This window comes from Podarcis pityusensis, assembly GCF_964106645.2.
Source record: "Podarcis pityusensis genome assembly, chromosome: 5".
NCBI lineage: Eukaryota > Metazoa > Chordata > Lepidosauria > Squamata > Lacertidae > Podarcis > Podarcis pityusensis.
Window position 1 is genome coordinate 74530203 of NC_138032.1, and position 20457 is coordinate 74550659.

The window sequence follows — 20457 nt, forward strand, 5'->3', positions numbered from 1 at the left end:
AGGATTTTTTTTTGTCTGTTCTTTATGTGTTTGGGCACCTCTTAAGATACCATAAAAAATTAATTTTATGATGATTCCTGAGGTCAAAGGGCAGGTTTTTGTCTGTTTGGATACAGTTGGATGCCATTTTGAATCAAGATGGCAGACTGAACCTTTCAAAATGCCAGTGATTTTAACCACTGCTTTCTAAACTGCACTGATGCTTTTGCTTTTGTTTATTAGAATTCCAAGGCAATGGCAGGTTCGAGGCTACTGGTTTTTCAGAAAGTAATACAAGCTGGTTGCTGTTGTTTTAACTGTATTTCCCTTTCATGTTTGCTGTGAGGGAATAGCAGTGAGCACTCACATTAATGTGATGGAGCTGTGTCACACTTTGTGTGGCAAAGGCTAAAGCAACTGCTGTCTGGTCCTGTTGGCAATCCTAGCTGCACCATGCTTTATCTCCTTTAAGCAAGTTTATGTTTATAGAAAACCAAGCAGAAAATAAGGAAGGCAGGCATTCAAGGTCAAAAGAACTGCCTGGATTTTATGAACTGTGTGGAGTTTATAAATCAGCCTTGGCAGCAGTATAGTTTAGTCTGAACTTCAATCCTTACCTTTGAGCAAGTAAAGGGGGAAAAAGTAGAACTCTCTTTAAATAATAGGGTTTCCTACTGTTAGAAACTGGCATTATTGTCTTTTTACAGTCTCCGGTACATGGATGCTGACATGGACTACGAAAGACCTAACGTTGAAACCATCAAGTGTGTGGTTGTTGGTGACAATGCAGTGGGGAAGACTCGCTTAATTTGTGCAAGAGCATGTAACACCACCCTGACGCAGTATCAGCTGCTAGCAACTCACGTTCCTACAGTCTGGGCAATTGATCAGTATCGAGTCTGCCAAGAGGTATGTACTGTCCACTTTATCAAGTTGTGCAATAATGTATAAAGAAGTTTGCCTTGGCATCAACCAGTTATTGGCTTTAAGTGTTGCTGCTTTGTAACAGTCAGTGGAGTTGTCTGTTTTGAATGCATGGTGTTCAGGAGAGAGAAGTAATTCAAAATGGACCAAGTAGACTGGTCTTCTGTCAGTGCTGATAGAACATATTTTGAAATCATTGGACCATTCTGTTCAAAAGTGACAGCTCTATATGGTTGTTGTTTGAAATATCTGTGTTGTGTTTGAATACATACATCCTTTTAGAGTTTATTTATCCAGTCTCCTTTGTTTTAAAAGTATAATATTTTGTAAATATCTTAGACTCTCCTGAGCAGACAACTAAGCTTTCCTGTGATGTTTAAACAGAGGAAAACCTATGTCTTACACACATTGTGGATAATACATGGAATCTTTCCTGTAGTTCATTTTTAAAAGGGTTGATGTCCATTCAGTTTCAGGACTTTGTTATGTTGGGAATATCTCAGCACCCTGTTTTGATTCACAGACACCCACACCCCTCTCTTTTCTGGCTTCTGGTCTTGGTGACTGAGCAAGGCTGATATACCCTCCACATAGCAGTGTGACAGAAGAAATTCCAGCAGGTGCAGCAGGTCCTGTAATAGACCTTGAATGAGAAAGGCTATGCTTGTTGGATTTCATTTTCAGTGCAACTTTAATAAAAAAAAGTTCAGGAACTTTGCTGCATCTGGTGGCTCTAGCTGACAGTGTTCTTAATAAAACCTGTGCCAAAGTTGAAAGCTGCTCACCTTTCAGCTCACCATGTGCATTCACAAGTGACCCCCAAATCAGGTTTCAGTGCTGCAGAGCTTCACAGTGACTTGTTTCTCATATCACAAACTGTAGTTTGATGTGGGCTGGTGCATGTTGCTTAAAATATCATGCATTGTTCCTCCTCTGCTCCTTTCTTCAGTGTGCCAGGGAGGAAACAGAATTAGAATCTGGCTTGCCATTCTATGCAAATCAGTACTTGTGGTTTGTTTCTTTCATTACAAATAATCACAGTTTGTTAGGAGAAGAAAAGAGAGAGAAAGAGAGAGAGAGAGAGAGAGAGAGAGAGAGAGAGAGAGATGAACCACGCCGGTGCGTAAGAATCCAAATTAATTGCAGCTAAGTCTGAGTGATATATCTATTTAAAAGTTTTCTAAACTGCCCTTCACCTAAAGGTTCCAAGGTAGGTTACAACAATCATTACCTTATATTATATTGTTGTATCCTGTCCCGGGACCTTATGACAGGTAAAATAAAATTAAAAAATTAATTAATTAAGAGAGAACATAAATGGCTATATTTAGACATTATGCCAAACAATGTATTGTATGAACCATAGTTTATAATCCAGGCCACGTTTTGAATTTTATGAATGTGCAACACTGTGGTTTAGCACTGCCTGTCTTTCCATCCTCTCAATACTCACCTTCATAAATTCACTCTGGGCCTTCAAAACCTAACTTCTGGTTCTGGTTCAGCAATCAGAAATCATGCCAGAACATAATCAAGCCTCTGTAACCATGATTTGGCACAATTTCTCAAGTAAGCCTTTGAGCATGTCCCAGAGGATACAGATATATTAGGACTTTCTTCAGGAAATTGTATCTGCAGCAAGGTTTTAACTGATAGAAATGTACCTATTTCAGGTTCTTGAACGTTCCCGGGATGTTGTTGATGAAGTGAGTGTTTCTCTCAGGCTCTGGGACACATTTGGCGATCATCACAAAGATAGGCGCTTTGCTTATGGAAGGTAAGTGGGAGTTAGCCCAAATTTTCATTTGCAAGTCAAGTAAAACCTAGTGGGAAAAGAACTGCAGCTTTGAAGTGTGAAATGTGAGGTATTAAATTTATCAAGAGTGTTCACATTCCTCTTTCTTTCGAAGAACAGCATCTATCACAAGGGTTATGAATATATACATCTTTGAAGGGAATATAGCTTATCTATGTAGTTTATCAGTGCCATAAAGGTTTTGAGCAAAAGTCTTGAAACATTTTGCATTTCAAAGACCATTTGCAAAAATGTAAAAAAAACACACACCCTGAAGTGTTGTCAATTGCTTGACTGGCTATGATGAAAGGTAATCAATTCACTTATTGCTAAAATAGCTGCCAGGTGTTTTAAAGAATACAATACAAATGCTTGTGATTCTGCACAGGGAGAAATCTTTCACAACTACAACTGCTGTACAAGCATATGATGTGAAATTTGACTAACACAGATTCTCCTTAATATTTGAGTGTAGCGTGACTCCGTTTTCTCCGGGCTATTCATGGGTGTCCAGTTCTGATAGGCATGTTGGTGTGGATGAAGGAAATGCTTTTTGTCCTCGAGTCCTAAATTTATTGGCCTAAGCACAGTTTGACCAGGGTTAGAGTAATAATTGCTTAAAATGCATGTAGAATTGTAACCTGATTGAAGTCCATTAAAGACTTACTTCCTATTTTGTTGATTTAAATGTAACTAGAGGAAACAGGTTGTGTTACCTGAATATCAGATATCCTTTCATCAGCATTACAGACCACTGGCCGGGATCCAGAAAGCTACTTTAAGCATAACCCTAAAGTTTTGGGTATCAGAAGTAGTTTTGTATGCCTGCCTGTAGCACTGGGGGGGGGGGGGGGCGGTGCTGATGAAGAGCTACAAGCCCAAACCCCATTGGCTATGCAGAACCAGTTGTGTGGTTCTTGCAATTCTGGCATTTGCATCTAAGCTCACCTTTCATTTGCTGATAATAAGTTTGTATTGCCTTCTTTGTTTAGTACTGGTGGCTTAGTACATTGCAACTTGGGTGATGTCTGCATGGGCAGTAATTTAGTAGTTTAATACAGTCTATAGTGGTGGTAGTATTTTACTCTGTTAGTCCAGTCATATGGGAGGAGACAGATGTAACATTTTTAACAGTACTTCATCCACAGTAGGAATCTGATTTCACAGTTTCCTTTATACAGGTTTTTAGACTTGCCCTTTCCCGTATGCCTAAGGCAAGGTATCCCCCTTAGATATGAAATATATAGGGCATTTCATGCATGTATACTCATATATGTTCATCCTTCTGTTTACATATTCTGTCAGAAGTTTATAAACACTGTGAAGGATTGAGAGAAGGGAAGATATGTTAGCAACACCATAAACATTAGCCAATAGACATCTGGCTTTCTCTCAGCAGGCTTATAGAACTAAGAATAAACCATGTCACAAAAATGCACATGCATTTTCAAGGCATGGGCAGTTATTTTAGACTACTTCCATCACACTTAAAATGTAATAGCTTCAGTGTGTCTCGCCCAGCAATTGTATACTGGGTAGGAGAGGAAAAGAACCAGCAATGAAGGCAGCCTCGTATATTATGGCTCTCCCACGTGGAAGCTGCAGAAATGGCTTTTATGAGACAGTCATAATATTTGCAAGCCTCTTAACTGTGAGCACATCTCTGGTTGTATGGCGAATCCCCATGCACAAAACTGCATGTTTCTGATAGAAGCTGGTATCAAAACCTATCACACCATCAGGCTGAAGCATGTGATCAAAAGTTCACAAACATTAGAGCCCCTAAATGGGGGCTGTAATGTATGGGTGACCCTCAGAAGTTATCACAGAAAGCAGGGCTGTAGGACAATGAAAAGCAACAGGAGCAAGTAGCAAAAGCAATGGGAGGGATAAGGAGATGTGTTGCATCAGGCTGGGAGGGAAGCTTATGCAAACACAGAAGAGGTTTGCTGTGCCATTCCTTGATTTGGACGCTTTGGCCATCCTTGCTGCTTTATATCATTCTTCTTTGAATTCACTTTCCTGATGCAGAGAGCTTTGTGAGAGGTGACTAGTGCCTTAACTGCTTGTTTTTGAAAGGCAAGCAAAGCCCTAATTAAAGCATACAATTTAAATTCTTTCTATGTTTAAGTATTGCACTTGAATGCACTGTTCAAAGATTGCAAAATATATAATGCATTTTTCAAAGTCACAAAATACTAATTTACTTAGGTGCTAGCAAGTTTTAAATTAAGTGGTTCCTGTGTTTACTCTTCGTCTCCCTGCTTGCTGTGTCCTTATGTCAACATACACTCTGTCACTGAGCAGATTAGTATAGATTAAGAGGGCAAAATCAGGCATGTTCCAGTTTTTGGAGAGAGAAGGTGTAGGATGACATATTTTATGCCCACTCCTACAAAGGTTATGCATATTTTATTCAGGAATAGTTATGTGAGGGTCAGAGCAATCCAAACAAGGGACTGGGGATATAATCTCATGGACTGGAACCAACTGGGGAACCCAAAAGGGAAGAAGGCTCAGAGACCAGGGACTGGTGGTGGGACAACGGAGAGGGAGAAGACTGGGAGGAGAAGGTGTTGGAAGCTGAAGATTTAACAGGGCTTAGTGAGCTGAGAGAGTCTGTGGCAGAGACAAGGCCATGATCAGATGCAGGAGCTGAAGCAAAAGAGTGGGGTGAGAGAGGCCAAGAGGCAGAGATGAGTCAGGTTGGTGAAGTGTGACAAGTGTTTCCGGTTCCTGCTGTGAACAAGCTCTGCTCCCCTCTTGTCTCCAGAACCAGAAAAGGCTTGAAAAGAGTGGAGTAGAGATCAGTGACGCAGAAGTACAGTCTACTGGGAGAAAACCCTGGAGAGGAGGGGACTTAGCCAGCTGTGGGGAGATGGGGACCTTCAGTCTCTGCAACTGCTCCATGAAGGCAAGACCTACCGGAGATGAGTTGCTATGCTCATTAGGCCTGACACTACTGTGTTGATCGTGTTTTTGCTAATAGTTAACTCCAGCCTTCACAGTGTGATTTACTGCTGGCTAACCCATGACAGCTGCATCCAAAACACTGCTGAATCCAAAAATCTGCTGGCCTGGCCAGAAGGTGGGCGAGCGGGGAGTTTTCGTGTTTTTTCTGTACCAGCTCCTGGCACAACAGAGGGTTAGAACAGTTTTGGATCTGTTAGATTCATGGCTGACTCAGCTACCCACCTCCCAACTTTTTTGGGGTGCAATGTCTGTGGCTGCTCACAGCTGTATTTGTCCACTGCCCATGATTTGGGTGCAGAAATGCCCACCTAATCTTCCCACCACCATCCCCAGCAGCACTGACTGAGGCTTAGAATTGTGCTGTAAAAGTTATTTCCTTATGGAAAATGTTGGTAAAATTGACTTACCTCAATGTTGAAAAGCAATAATGAACTTTTCTTAATCTTAATCAAGGGTTTTTCATAGCTGCCAAGCTGTGACATTCAAAATCAAACATGCCTGCATCTTTTTTCCAGTGGGGATAAAAGTAGCTGGGTAGAGATTTTCAGCAATAAAACAGCACAAGGATAAAGGGTTAAGAAGCTTCCCCCCCCCCCCTTTTCTTGTTTTGCTGGGCTTCTGCTTCATCATGTAGCCTCAGTGTATGTAAGAGGAAAAATGGTCTGGAAAAAGAATTGCATAACAGCACATAACGTGTGCTTTCATCCTTGAGATCACTTAATGTGGAATGGCTAGTTAAAAGCACTCTCTAACAATGATGTTAAACTACCAGAGAAATAGTAAAATGGTGGATTTTCCCACACTTTATAATGGTGTTTATGGGTGAAATGGGGGTTTTGGTCTACATCTGTGGTTATGAGTTTATAATGTTGACTCTTCCCACCCCCCACTGGCTGCTGAGTTAAATATCATGGAGGACACGTTTTTGAGCTTGTGGTACTTCCTCTTCCATTTGTGCAAAACACACACCTCTCTCTGATACACGTATATGCACATACATACATACATACATACTCTTCTCTCCCTGCAACCTATTACTTTGTGTTTTCTCCTCTTCTGTTTTAATTTTGTGCCATGCAGAACTGATCTGGTGTCTTGGTGCTATTTGAGGGTTATATTTTCCATTCGGTTTCTGATCAAACCGTGTTTTAGCATGCTCATCATCATGAATTCACGTTCAATTTATTTCCATTCTGCTCGACTGGGGCTTTGTTACAGTAGACATGCATGAGGTATGGGAAAGGTTCCTGACCTCACTAATTGTCAGACATAATATAAGAAGGTTATATAAAAATTGTTCAAACGATAGATCATAACACAAATAGAAGAAGTCATGCTCAACTTTTTAGGACTGCCTCTCTCCATAAGAACCTACCTGGACCCTGAGATCATACTCTGAGCCGTTCTTCTTGTGCCTCCTCCATAAGAGGTCAGGAGGGTGGCAACACGAGAACGGGCCTTTTCTGCAGTGGCACCCTTCATTCTATCTACACCTTTAGGTACCAGGCAAAAATATTCCTCTCCAACCAGGCCTTTGGCTAATTAATATCCAATATGCCTTTAAATGCATTGTAGGAGAAGGGGGGGTTATTAAGTATTCTGTGTTTTTTATCTTACATTTTTGTGTAGTGAACCACCCTGAGATGTACAGATGAAGGGCGGTGTACAAATTTAATTAATTAAAAATAAAAATAAAAGATGCTAATCTGCTACTGCAGCCTCTAAGTCTGATATCACATGACAATTAGCAGAGGCATGCTGGTAAAACATGGTATATTATGTGCATTTATTCATCACAACAAAATAGAGAGGAATAAATTAGTGAATTTCAGTGTATATTAATTTATATATCATCATAATACTTAATAGTATGGGGAGGGGAAGGACAAGTGCAGGCTGTCACTTGAGTATGAAAGTAGAGGGATATTCTTGTATTTTAATCTGTAAGGGTTGGGGCACGTGTTTTGCGTGTAACTTCCCTTCTAAATAATATGCATTATTTGTGTGAACAAGCTGGACATAAGGCTTTGACCTCCCCCGTCCCTTTTTCATTTCTTTAAGGCTTTTGGCTCAGAACAATAAAAAATTACATCAAATTGTCAAAAATAATTAGACTAGTAAGATTTATTGGCAGGTGCCACAGAATAGTCTCTGTGCTTGGTATTGTTTTAATATTTGCTTGTTTGTTTTAGTTTTTAGTATTTTAGATGTGTACAGTGGTACCTCGGGTTAAGAACTTAATTTGTTCTGGAGGTTTGTTCTTAACCTGAAACTGTTCTTAACCTGAAGCACCACCTTAGCTAATGGGGCCTCCTGCTGCTGCTGCACCGGCGCTGCACAATTTCTGTTCTCATCCTGAAGCAAAGTTCTTAACCTGAGGTAATATTTCTGGGTTAGCGGAGTCTGTAACCTGAAGCATATGTAACCTGAAGCGTATGTAACCCGAGGTACCACTGCACATGTTTATATAACATATAATAATAATAATATAATATAATAATATGTTATATACCAGTAACATTAGTTTATATACTAATAATCATGATTATAAATAAATGCATACTTAGAGGGAGTTTAGTTTTGTTAAACTACTTTTACTTGATTAGTGGATTAAATTTCATTCTATTTTAAAGACTGTTTCATTGCTTTGCTGCATATCTGTTCCATTTTGTTAATGGAGCATAAAGAGTAGTCTTTAGAATGTGACGTGCTCTTTGTAGTGACATGAAGCTCTTGAAATTCAGAGAGGCTGGGTGTGCTTTCGTGTGGCATCTTGCCTGTTCTGAACCTGGAATCAGGGATATAGAAGATAGGCTTCATCTCAGTGTAGTAAAGTCATGTACCTAGGTCACATCTACCACACTATCCACTGAAAGTACTTTTAACAGGCATGGCTCCTCCCAAAATAATAATAATAATAGTAATAATAATAATAATAATAATAATAATAATAATAATGAGAACTGTAGTTTGTTAAGGGTGCTGCCCTTCGAGCTATAATTCTCAACACCCTTAAGAATCCTAAGATTTTTGGGGGGAAGCCTTAAGTGTTAAAGTGATACATGAATGTGGCTTAATGGGTTTTTAGCTATTTAGACTTCAGCTTCAAGAGCCTATCACCATCACTGGCATAAGAAAAGTTCCTCCTTTTCTCTTGTGCACTGCCTGCTTCAAAGCTTCCTCTCTTGGCACTGCAAGGAAGGGTTCCTCGACAAGTGATTTGTTGATACAGTTGCCCATTTACGGAACTGTGTAGCAGAACTCAAAGAAGGACCACCGTTGACTCAATTTTAATTCATGCCTTTCTAGGAAAGTATATACAGATTAAAGCATTTATTGCTTCTAAGTATCATATTTTGTTCTTATGGAAAGTTCGGATTTGGAGAAGGCTGCTTAGGTGTCATTATGCTAGGCTTAATGCATGCATCCCTTTTTATTCTTTACCTAGTATTCTTGCTAATATTATTCTGAAATGTGCAGTGCTATTTCTTTTATATCAGGAAAGCTCTTTTCAATCTCCAAGGAAGTATTATAGCAAAACCTTGTGCAGATGAACTTCAAAAATAAAAATAAAAATGTATTGAGCTGCATTCTGTACCTCTGAGTTAGTCATCCAGTTTTCAGTGGGTACCTCTTGAACAGTAGAATGACAAGCAACCACAGAGTGTGACTTACAAAAGGAAGATGGAAGCACATTGCAGGCAACAGCAGCATGTGAGAATGAACTGGAGCAACGGTCAGCTTTGAGTTTTTATTCAAAATCAGGGATAGGGGAGGGAAATGGTAAGTAACCATAAAGAAAAGAGCAGATCATACCACTTGAGAGTTCTTGTAGCAAATACGCTGATGAAGTAAGACAAATGGTGTGGTTTTGGTGAAAATAACAGTACTCTGCAGCTCAATACTAGTTAATATGCTCTTCAGTATACAGGGCTACCTCAGAAAAAAATGTTAATTGTGAAGCAGCCCATGGTTAGTACAGAAATTAAGTATTCTCATCTTCTAGAGCTGTCATTGAACAATATAAGTTGAAAATGACCTTTTCCCCTCAAGAGCTGCTGCTGTTTTTCGTACTGACTTCAACTGAAATCTCATGTTACGCAAGTTCTTTGGGGGGAAAACCAAACACCTCTGCATGCTCCTCACTATCAAAATCTGAATATATATTTCAGGGTGTTTTGACAGTTTCGCACATAACACCTCTACTTAAGAAGCCTCACTGCTCTCGGTAAAGTATAGAATTGATTTTTCTTTCCTGCTCCCATCCAGGCTGGTGCATGGTCTTGCCATGCCTTTGTTGGATGTCTTCTTGGCCCCTCATATTGTAGTCTACTCCTTGCATTGCAGTCCCATTTGTTGTGAGAGTGCACTCATAGGCTGTAACTGTGGGCACCATGATAAACCATTGTTTATCATGATGGGGGAAAACCTGCAGCAAACCTTGGGGTCAAATGTTTCCCCTCTTCCACTCCTTCTTGGAGTGCAGCCATGAGGAGGAGTTTGGAAGCTTTCACTTCTGTTTTTGATTAACCACAGTTTTAGCATTACATTTACACCTAAACTGTGGTTAGCCTTAACTGTGGTTTGAAACAAGCTTCATAACCTGTTATTTAACATTTACTTCTTTCACAGAAACCACAGTTAAGATTAATCACAGTTTGTCAGATTCTGGTGAGATAACAAGCTATGGTTAATTTTTTAAAAATGGAAATGACAGCTTCCAAGCTACTTCTTATGAACACACCAGAGAGTGACAGGGATCACATAACCCCAAGGCTAGCTGTGGCTCATTCCTGTCACAGTAAACAATGGTTTATTGTGATGTCTGAACGCAGCCATAGTCATTCATTTTCACATCATTTGGTTATGCCTCCCAGTCACTTATGAACTTCATCTTCATATGGTGGCTGCTGCTACATTTTACTGAAACTTTTAATATTGTGAAGACACTGCCTTGCTTACAAGCTATCTGTGCAAGCCTTTTTGGTTCTGTCTTCCCCAGCACTGAAATGTGTGCATGAATGCTGTTTGCATTTATTAATGGGGAAAATTGTGCCTCGGTTAACTCATTTGTAAAAGCAGATTTTCTCCATCTTAAACAATATAATGGAGTTGACAGATAGTTGGTCTGGCTTTTTCCCAGAGCTATGCTGATCAAATACTTAAGCTTCATTAGGCATATCCATACTACAGCTTCCCCCAAAGCATGCTGGGAACGGTATCTTGGCAAGGGTGCTAAGAATTCTCTGCTGGAGATCCTTAGTCATTTCCTCGCCCCAAAGAACTATATTTCCCTGGTGAGAGAGAACGACTGTTAAATATTAGATATTGTAATGGTGGTTTTGGCCTAGGCTAAATTATGCAGGAGAGCGGCCATAGATCAGTGGTATAAAACATGATTTGCATGTCGAAAGTCAAGACCTGGCATTCCCACTAAAGGGAACCCAGGCAACCAGCCCTTGCGGTCTGTACGTTTGTACTGTTTCTGATGGTGTTATATGTTTTATTGTATACATACATTGCTGTCTACCACCCCAACATATTGCAGTATATAAATACTTTTATGAATATAGAAACATAGGAAGCTGCCACATACCAGGCCAGGTCATTTGTGGATGTAGCTCTGTGCTATCATCACTGACTGTTTGCAGCTTCCCAGGGTTTCAGGTAGGAGTCTTTTCCAGCCCTACCCTGGTGACACTAGGGATTATCCGGGGACCTTTTGAGTATGAAGCATGTGTTCTGCCACTGACCTATGGATGTTCCCTGGGACAAATCCTTACTTCTGTATGGTAGAGCAGGCAGCGCTGGACATGACTGACCAACATTAACTTTATCCCTGGGCCACTGAGGAATTTACATGTTTACTGCAGCAGGCATCCAAAGTGTGAGGGGGAGATGTGCACCTCCAGAAATACAGGGGGCTGCAGCTAATCTGATTGGACAAGTTTTTAGGGGTGGCATATCTCCACATATTGCATGTTTTACTGCAGCGAACACCAACCAGAAGCTGCTGCACCCCCTGTGTTGTTTGTTGTGCCTCTGAGTCAGAGAAGTTGCAGCTGGGATTTCCGCCTCCCCACCCCAAGTATTTGGTCATAATAATAGGCTATACATGGGAAAAGGAGAAATGCAGCAATAATGTGCAGAGTTGCACTAAGCCTTACTCTTTAGCAGTTGCACAATGAGATAAATATTAACAGTGAAGAGGGTGTTTGCTCCAGAATAGGTAATAGGATGAGTTCCAGAGTAGGTGATACAGCCTCTATGACCCCTCCCCTTCTTTCTCTAGTACTCTCTTTCCTACCAAAGGGAAAAAATGCATTCCATGATGTAACGAGACAAGTTGTGCTATCAAAATTGTTTAAAAGCAAGCAGTCTGATGTACCATTGCACAGTACAACCTGGTTGCATAACTGAGGCTTCTGGTTATGGATTTGGTTGTCCTTGTTACAAAATTTGGATTTGAAATCCATTGGGGTTGGCAATAATTAATCTCTATCAGTACTGAAAGTGCAGTGTACCTTGCCTTACTAGAAATACAAATACTGAAGGTCAGGTGATACTATACGCAGCATAAAATAACATTAGAGTGCTGTAGTCAGCTGAGTCAAGTGTCCCTGCAATCTTAAGGTTATGTATGGAATAGTTTTTGCTGTGTTAAACTATTGTGCAGCCTGATTCTATGTGTGTTTACTGGAAATGCCATTGAGTTCCATGAGACTTCAAGTGAATGTGCAAAGGACTGGGGCTTTAGTACCATTTTGACAGCACAAGAAACCCCCTGAAATTTCAGTCTTGTGTGGTTTTGACCTGATAAATTTCTAGTCCAGATTTCCTCAATTGAAATGCTTGGCCCTTTGAGGAGAGTGGTTCATGCAGGGTGGCGGGGAATGAGAAGTTAGCTGATACCAACACCATTTAAATGACATTTATACCACTTGAACAGTCATATGGCTTCCCTCAAAGAATTGTGGGGACTGTAGTTGACCACTCAAAGAACTACAGTTCCCAGCAACCTTAGCAGGCTACAGTTCTCAGGATTCTTTGGGGAAAACAATGTGTTTTAAATATATTTTGTGGATGTGACTTGTCTCCTTAACCCTTCTATAGCAGCACAATTTTATTTATAATTATGACGATGGAAACATATCTGTATTGCAGGGATAACTTAAGATTTCAGGCCTAAGTAGGCAGTGCATTGCAAATGTCTGGTGAATTTCTACCTCCTATAAGGGTTCTTGGTGGAGAGAAGACACCAAGCAGGTGAGACCTTGAAACTTAAAAAGGTTTGAGATTCAGTTAGGTAGCCGTGTTGGTCTGACGCAGTCGAAACATATAAAAGAATTCAGATACCTGAAGAAGTGTGTATGCACACGAAAGCTTATACCAAGAACAAACTTAGTTGGTCTCTAAGGTGCTACTGCCAACCTAGCAGTTTGAAAGCACGTCAAAGTGCAAGTAAATAAATAGGTACCGCTCCAGCGGGAAGGTAAATGCCGTTTCCGTGCGCTGCTCTGGTTCGCCAGAAGCGGCTTAGTCATGCTGGCCACATGACCCGGAATCTGTACGCCGGCTCCCTCGGCCAATAAAGCAAGATGAGCGCCGCAACCCCAGAGTCGGTCACGACTGGACCTAATGGTCAGGGGTCCCTTTACCTTTACCTTTACCTTTAAGGTGCTACTGGACAATTATTATTTTTTTATATGTTTTAAAAGGATTGAGTTACAATCATATGATTTAAGCTGTCATATAGTCCTGGCGAATATAAAATGCTTGAAATGCAAGCAACTGATAGCAAATGTTAGCAAGGTTAAGCCCCAAGTAAGTGTTGCAGTTTCTTCCAACTGTGTTTCTACAGACTGTGGGATAGTTTTAGTGAGGTGCCCAGAGAAGATCTGACTCTGAAGTAGCCTCCCAAAAGCAAAGGGAAATGAATGTGTTTACCACAAACTTTTATATTAAAGCCGTCTGCTCTATGGGTTTGCAGTCATTTATATAACACACACGTGCACCTGTCTACTATTAAACATAGACGTACAGCACTATCTGCAATGCATTCTACTTCAGATTATTTTTAGGTATTGCTAAGAAGTGCTAGATAGAGCTGCTGTGTCCTCTGTGAAATGAGGAGAGCAGCAGTATGGAACAGGTAGATCATTAATGATTTAGAAGGCAAATGTTGGTATTCATACAGGTCTCGCTCTGTTAATTACCCAAATGTGGAGGCACAACAAATTGGTGCTAAATTAAAGTTTAATAGAAATTAATTGGAATGGAATGGTTTGCATTTTTTAGTTTTTTTATTGGTTCACCATTGCTGTTGTTACTCATGTTTGCAGGAATCTTGTAAGAGCATTTCTGCTTTCTAGTACTGTTATACTTGATACTTTACCTATTAAAGTTTTGCAGTTACTATCCATGACTGAGAATTATGAACTGATCCCTTAATTTCCTTAATTATATTGGTACCTGTTTCAGGAAAAGTGTTCAATCATATGTTTTATATATGTGTGTGTGTGTGTGTTTAAAAAAACATGCTTATATTGCCTGGAACACAACCCTAATTATGATATACCTACACACACACACACACACACACACACACCCTCACTCACTCACTATAATTACCATATCACTTGCTTCTAAAGATCTAGTCCTTCTCTGTTTTATGTAGCACAGCTCTTTTTTTTTTTTTTTGCAATAGCTATTTTTATTTAAAAGCTTCAGTGTGCAAAAATGTTAACAGGGCATCTGCATAATTCCACCTTTTTGTCAGTGTTTATTTCCACACGTTGAAGAAGTGATTGGCCTTGGTGAACTTAGCACTGGGTAAAAACAAGATTAAAAATAAATAAATCTTTAAAAAAAACATAGCCTATAGCATTCAGTACACAGGGGCTGACTGTTGCCAGCTTAAAGAAAGTTCGTTCTTTTCCCAGCTTGAAGAAGCTAAGGGCACATCTTGTAAATATGCACGTATGCAAGTGGTGTTGTTTTTAAAGTGCACACCTAAATATGTATGAATGAGACAAAAAATGTTGGAAATGCAGGCATCCTACAGGTATCCTCAACAGAGAGCCAGATACCTCCCTGTTGCATTTACACTTGGCAGCAAACCTGGTATTTTTACTATATTCTATGTGAAATGGTCCAATCTGAGAGGCACTCTTGACTAATCTCTGTGTCATGTTACCTTACATGTTCCTATTAAGAAATGGCTGGACAGCCACCTAACTTTTCTCTACAAATTAGAGTTTGGCATGTTGTGATGGAAACAAAATGGCAGCCCATTCCCATCTGTAGTTGCTGTTGTACAATTTGGCAATGGCTCTTACTCACCGAAGATGACACCTGTCAGGGGATAAGGAGGGTTCTCTGGTGTCTTGGGGGTTGTGGTTTTTTGTTTTCCTTTTCCTTTTTACACACAGAGGATGAGATTTAATTTTCATTTAAGCCAATGCATGTTTATTCCAGGTCCGATGTTGTTGTCCTGTGTTTTTCCATTGCTAACCCTAACTCCCTGAATCATGTGAAAACCATGTGGTACCAAGAAATCAAGCATTTCTGTCCTCGCACACCTGTTATTCTGGTTGGTTGCCAACTGGATCTTCGATATGCTGATCTGGAAGCTGTAAACCGAGCCAGAAGGCCATTAGCAAGGTAAAGTTGGCTTCAATATTCAGTAGGAGAAATCCATGTTTCCAATTGTGACAATATTAGTATGCACCTCAGCTTCTGGGGAGTATGTAGTCTTCTACCTCCTAAATCAGGAGTGGCTCACCTTTTTCTTATGAAGGCACATTGGCTAATGGCAAAAGCCAATTAGGAGCCAGAGTTAGTGGTGGGTGGAGCCATAACCAAAAGGGAGCAGTGCTTGCAGGATTGCATAGCTTCAGGTGGGCAGCCTGGGGCCCCCCAGATATTGTTGGACTACAGCTCTCTTCAGCCCAGGCAGCAGGGTCCAGTAGTCAAGGAAGATGGGAGTTGTAGTGTAACAACATCAGGTTGCCCGCTGCTGCCAAAACTCTTTAATCTGTCGGTGCCACCACATCTTTCCTCTTACATGTGTGCAGACACAAAGAGGAAGCAATTCTCAGAACAGTGGTCTGGACAGTAAGAGCTGGATGAGGGCTATGCAAGCTTGGGCCACAGATTCTCTGCCCCTGTCCTAACAGTATATATCAGAGATGGGGAATCTTTGGCTCTCCAGGTGTTCTGGGACTCCAACTCCCATCAGTCCCAGCCAGCATGGCCACTGGTCAGAGGTCATGGAAGTTGTAGTCCAGCAACATCCGGAGGGCCACTGGTTCCTCATCCCCGTATATGACACATTGCTTTATACTGTGTCAGGTTGTTGGTTCATATAACACTGTACTCTCTGTTTCACCTGACAGTGAATCTCCAAGATCTTAAGGAGAAGTCTTAACCTGCAACCTAGTACCCTATATCTGTTTGGATTGAACCAAATGACTCTAAAGCATATTCTCTGCTGCTGAGGTCCAGGTTTCACACCAAAAAAAACCTGGCCCAACAATTGCAGCCAATTGCTTGATTTGGTGCCAGATGCATACTTCTGATTTTCAAGTGCAATTGCTTTCTGTTTCTAAAAAAAGATGTTTATTTTGTGTCAGATTGACCCAGAAAGCCCATGTCCTTGTTGCGTGGAACAGTGTTCAAAATAATAAGGGCCTCGTTGGATCAGAATGGAGTTCAAGCACCTTGTTTCAAATAATAGCTAGAAAGATGCTCATTGATAAAGGCAATAGCTCTCTTCTTTTATATCCAGAGCTACGTTGTCCCTGAATGTGGAGGTTCCATTGGATATGCCTCATTGGTAAAGCTTGCCATCCTGAACTTGCCTAAACCCTTTTAAAAGCTATTGAAGCTAACAGAAATGGTTGTGTGGTACAGAAATGAATTCCATAAAGATAAAAACATAGAGTTGGAAAGGGACCCCATGGATCATCTAGTCTAATCCCCTGCAATGCAGGAATATGCACCCATATGGGGATCAAACCCATGACCCTTGGCGTTATCAGCACCATGCTCTAACCAACTGAGCTAACTGGCAAGGTTAACCTTGCATTGTGTGAAATAGTACTTCCATAATACTTGATGCAAAGGAATCTTGACCCTTAGCTGAGGATGGTAGGTGCTGTTACAGCATATTTTCTATAACCAGTTATTGTTCACATATTGTTATTGTTACCTCAATAACAACACACAATTCAAATCAATGGAAAAATGAAATACTGATCCATATACCTGCATGTTATTAAGATTGTAATGTTTGTTAACTTAAATATTTTTAAATGTTTTAAACAGAAAAGTTAAATCCAGCTTGCCCTGAGGCTATTATTGTGGATCAGTAATTCAAGAGCACCTTTAGTATCACACAGTGGGCTCAAAATCCACCTAAGGAGGGGGTAGGCAATGATTGTGGAAAGAAAAGAAGTGCAGGCTGAGCTTATAACCATGAAATTCAGGCACTGCTTTGGAGGGATAGTTAAGGATGCCGGAATAGACTGAAACGGAATCCTGCTAGGACAGAAACATTGTGGGTCAGTGGTTCCCAGGTCCAAGATTCAAATACTTTGTTCTGGATGGGGCTGTTCTTTCTTGGAAGGAATAGTTACTTAGTTTTGGAGTGCTCTTGGAACCATCTTTGTCCATGGAGGCCTAGGTGCATCCACAGCACCCTTTTCTGAACAAAGATAGCCTCTGTGGCTCACCTCATGTTTAGACTACTGTAATGCCCTCTACATGAGGCTTCCCTTATGACTGGTCCAGAGGCTGCATCTGGTGTTGAATGTTGTGGCCTGGGTGGTAATTGGTGCACTTTACCTGGCACACATCCTATTGTTGGTGAGGGGACCTGCAGTGTAACAGCCACTGAGGCAGTTTTAGTCTCTTGTTACTCACATATAAAGCCCTAAATAACTCTGGACCAGAGTCACCTGACAGGCTGACTTCCCCTTCATTGCCCAGTAGGGGCATTAAGATCACCAAGTTGATAGTCTTTACCACACAGCCTGATGATTATCAGCTTATGGTGACATGAAGATGGTCTTTTCCACTTGTAGGAGCAGTGTTGTGGAATGCACTTCCTGCTGAAATACAAGAGGCCCCATCTGTACTGGAATTCCACCAACCATTCCATTGACCAAAGTCTCCTCTTTTATTTGCTATGGGATTGTTTTATTGTATATATTTTTAATTATGTACTTTAGCAGTGTTGTGCAATTGGTTTTTATGTTTCATAAAGTGCTTTAAAACCATCAGGGAATTAAGTGATATTTTATATGTATATATATATATATATATATATAATTATTATTACTACTACTACTACCCATGCATAGGTGTATTTCAATGAGATATGGAAGCCATATCCAGCTCTCATGAACTACTTGTTTATTTGTTTGTTTGTTTGTTTGTTTACTTCACAGGCCTATCAAACGGGGAGACATCTTGCCACCAGAAAGAGGCAGAGAGGTTGCCAAGGAGCTTGGGATACCATATTACGAAACCAGTGTATTTGACCAGTTTGGCGTCAAGGATGTGTTTGATAATGCCATTAGAGCTGCCCTGATCTCCAGGAGACATCTACAGTTCTGGAAATCGCATTTGAAGAAAGTTCAGAAGCCTTTGCTTCAAGCTCCATTTCTACCTCCAAAGGCACCTCCTCCGGTTATCAAAATCCCAGAGTGCCCCATCACCAGTATCAATGAAGCCGGATACTTATTGGACAATCCATTGTGTGCAGATGTCATGTTTATCCTCCAGGAAGATACTCACATTTTTGCTCACAAGATCTACCTAGCTACCTCCTCTTCGAAGTTTTATGACCTTTTTTTAATGGAATGTGAAGAAACCCCAGACTTATCTGAAACTCCTTGCAATAAAGAAAAGGCTGGTAGAAGCTTTATGGCCAGAAAATGCAGCCTTGAAACAGATGAGAGTAGTGAGATGGCAACCTTAAAATCTTCTAATGCCAAACTCACGTCATTAGCAGGTGGTGGTAACCCTTTAACAAGGTTAGAGCTTGAAGCAGGGGAAGCCAGTTGCCTGAAGCAAGCGTCAACATTTTTGGGCAAAGGCTTTGTTAGCATGCATAGAGAAGTGCAAGTCAACCCTGTTTCAAAGAGGACTTGTGCTGTAACAGTGGTCAAGATAGATGCTTCTATTCAGCCTGGGCCTTTTAAAACTGTTCTGCAGTTTTTGTACACAGGGCAGCTGGATGAAAACGAGAAGGATCTTACCAGAGTAGCTCAGATTGCTGAGATATTGGAAGTGTTTGACCTGCGGATGATGGTGGAAAACATTATGAATAAGGAAGCCTTCATGAACCAGGAAATTACAAAGGCTTTCCATGTCAGAAAAGCTAACAGGATAAAAGAATGCCTCTCTAAAGAAACATTTTCTGGTGAGAATACATGAATACATCCTCATTATCCCTTTGAATTAATCCACAAAAGTCATCCAATCAATAGTTCCATATATAAAGCAATATATAACACTCAAGTAGGAGTCATTGGTCCAGTTCCAACATCATAAACCCTACCAGGGACAGCAGCTCTATGTAAAGATGGAAGAGAAATTTGATCCAAAATGCAGTGAAAGCCAAATCTATCAAATCTGCACTTTCTGAAACAATATGCAAACCAAAACAAAGCTATCCTTCAAAATTCAAACTTCTCCAAGTTTTGTGATGCAGTTCTCCAATTAGTGTTTACAAAAACACATATATTGGGGAAAATGAAGTTATTTGTGAAACTAGGGTACAAAAATGCATTATATTGGGGATAATTGCTTGCAAAAAATTGCACATTGGTCAAAACTGCATATAAAATTACATTAGGAGAGATTTGTGGTAAAATGCTGGTGAATTTTCATGAGGATTTAAAAATAAAGTAAAATATCAAATTGCGCTAATATGTGGGGGAAATCATTCTATCCCTAGCTCTATGGTACAGGCCCATGTAGGATGCAACATATGAGCTGTTTCCTGGTAGGGATTTGTGTGAGCATGCCAGCTTTTTTTTAAAAAATGCTTCTACTGCATTGATGGAAATCATTGCCAGGAAATATGCTGGCTGATATGTTACCTTCCTCCATGTGGTTGAAGCTACAGGCCCATGCTGTGTGGAGGATTACAGAGTGTCTGAACCAGAGGCCACTGTGGTACAACAGGAAGTAATTAGAAGTGAATCTTGGATGTCCATACACATGATAGATGGCCTTGTGCAAATGTCTGTCAGCTGCAGTTCTGTGCCTGTTAAATGATAATATTAATGACCTCTCAGATGAGGGAGTGAAATAAGGGTCATTGGTGCCATATTCAGCTAGCCCATTCCACTAGCAGAAGGCAGTGCAAGGACTCCCACTAGTGCAGGCATAGGCAAACTTGGCCCTCCAGTTGTTTTGGGACTACAACTTCCAACATCCCTAGCTAACAGGACCAGTGGTCAGGGATGATGGGAGTTGTAGTCCCAAAGCATCAGGAGAGCCAAGTTTGCCTATGCCTGCACTAGAGCAACAGGGCTCCGCCACCCCTAATCTCAGGGTGAGGCTCTTGAATCAGTTTAATTTAATGTAGACAAAACCATTAGTCTGCACAAGAAAAAGTACAAATAACTAGAGGTCCACAGCAAAGATTTGGCTGGCTAGTTCAAATCAATACGAACCTGCGTCTAGGAATGAAAGTTGCATATGTACATCCTGTTTCATCTTTATGCAGGCAGACTGATTCATTAATATTTTTCTCTATAGCCCATTCCTAA

The 20457-nt window shown here is 40.6% G+C and overlaps 1 protein-coding gene across 6 annotated transcripts in view; it reads left to right on the forward strand.

Moving 5' to 3' along the window:
• The window catches only part of RHOBTB1 (Rho related BTB domain containing 1), a 62203-nt gene that overhangs the window by 23071 nt on the left and 18675 nt on the right, over positions 1-20457 (forward strand). For 5 of the 6 annotated variants that reach the window (XM_081004956.1, XM_081004958.1, XM_081004957.1 and 2 more), the window contains 4 exons: positions 687-888; positions 2577-2680; positions 15149-15334; positions 18124-19100. In XM_081004956.1, coding sequence (XP_080861082.1) covers positions 697-888; positions 2577-2680; positions 15149-15334; positions 18124-19100 — 1459 coding nt within the window. In that variant the 5' untranslated portion in view covers positions 687-696. Of the gene's footprint in view, positions 1-686; positions 889-2576; positions 2681-9843; positions 9900-15148; positions 15335-18123; positions 19101-20457 lie in introns of those variants that run through there. The other variant, XM_081004961.1, reaches the window with a different exon arrangement.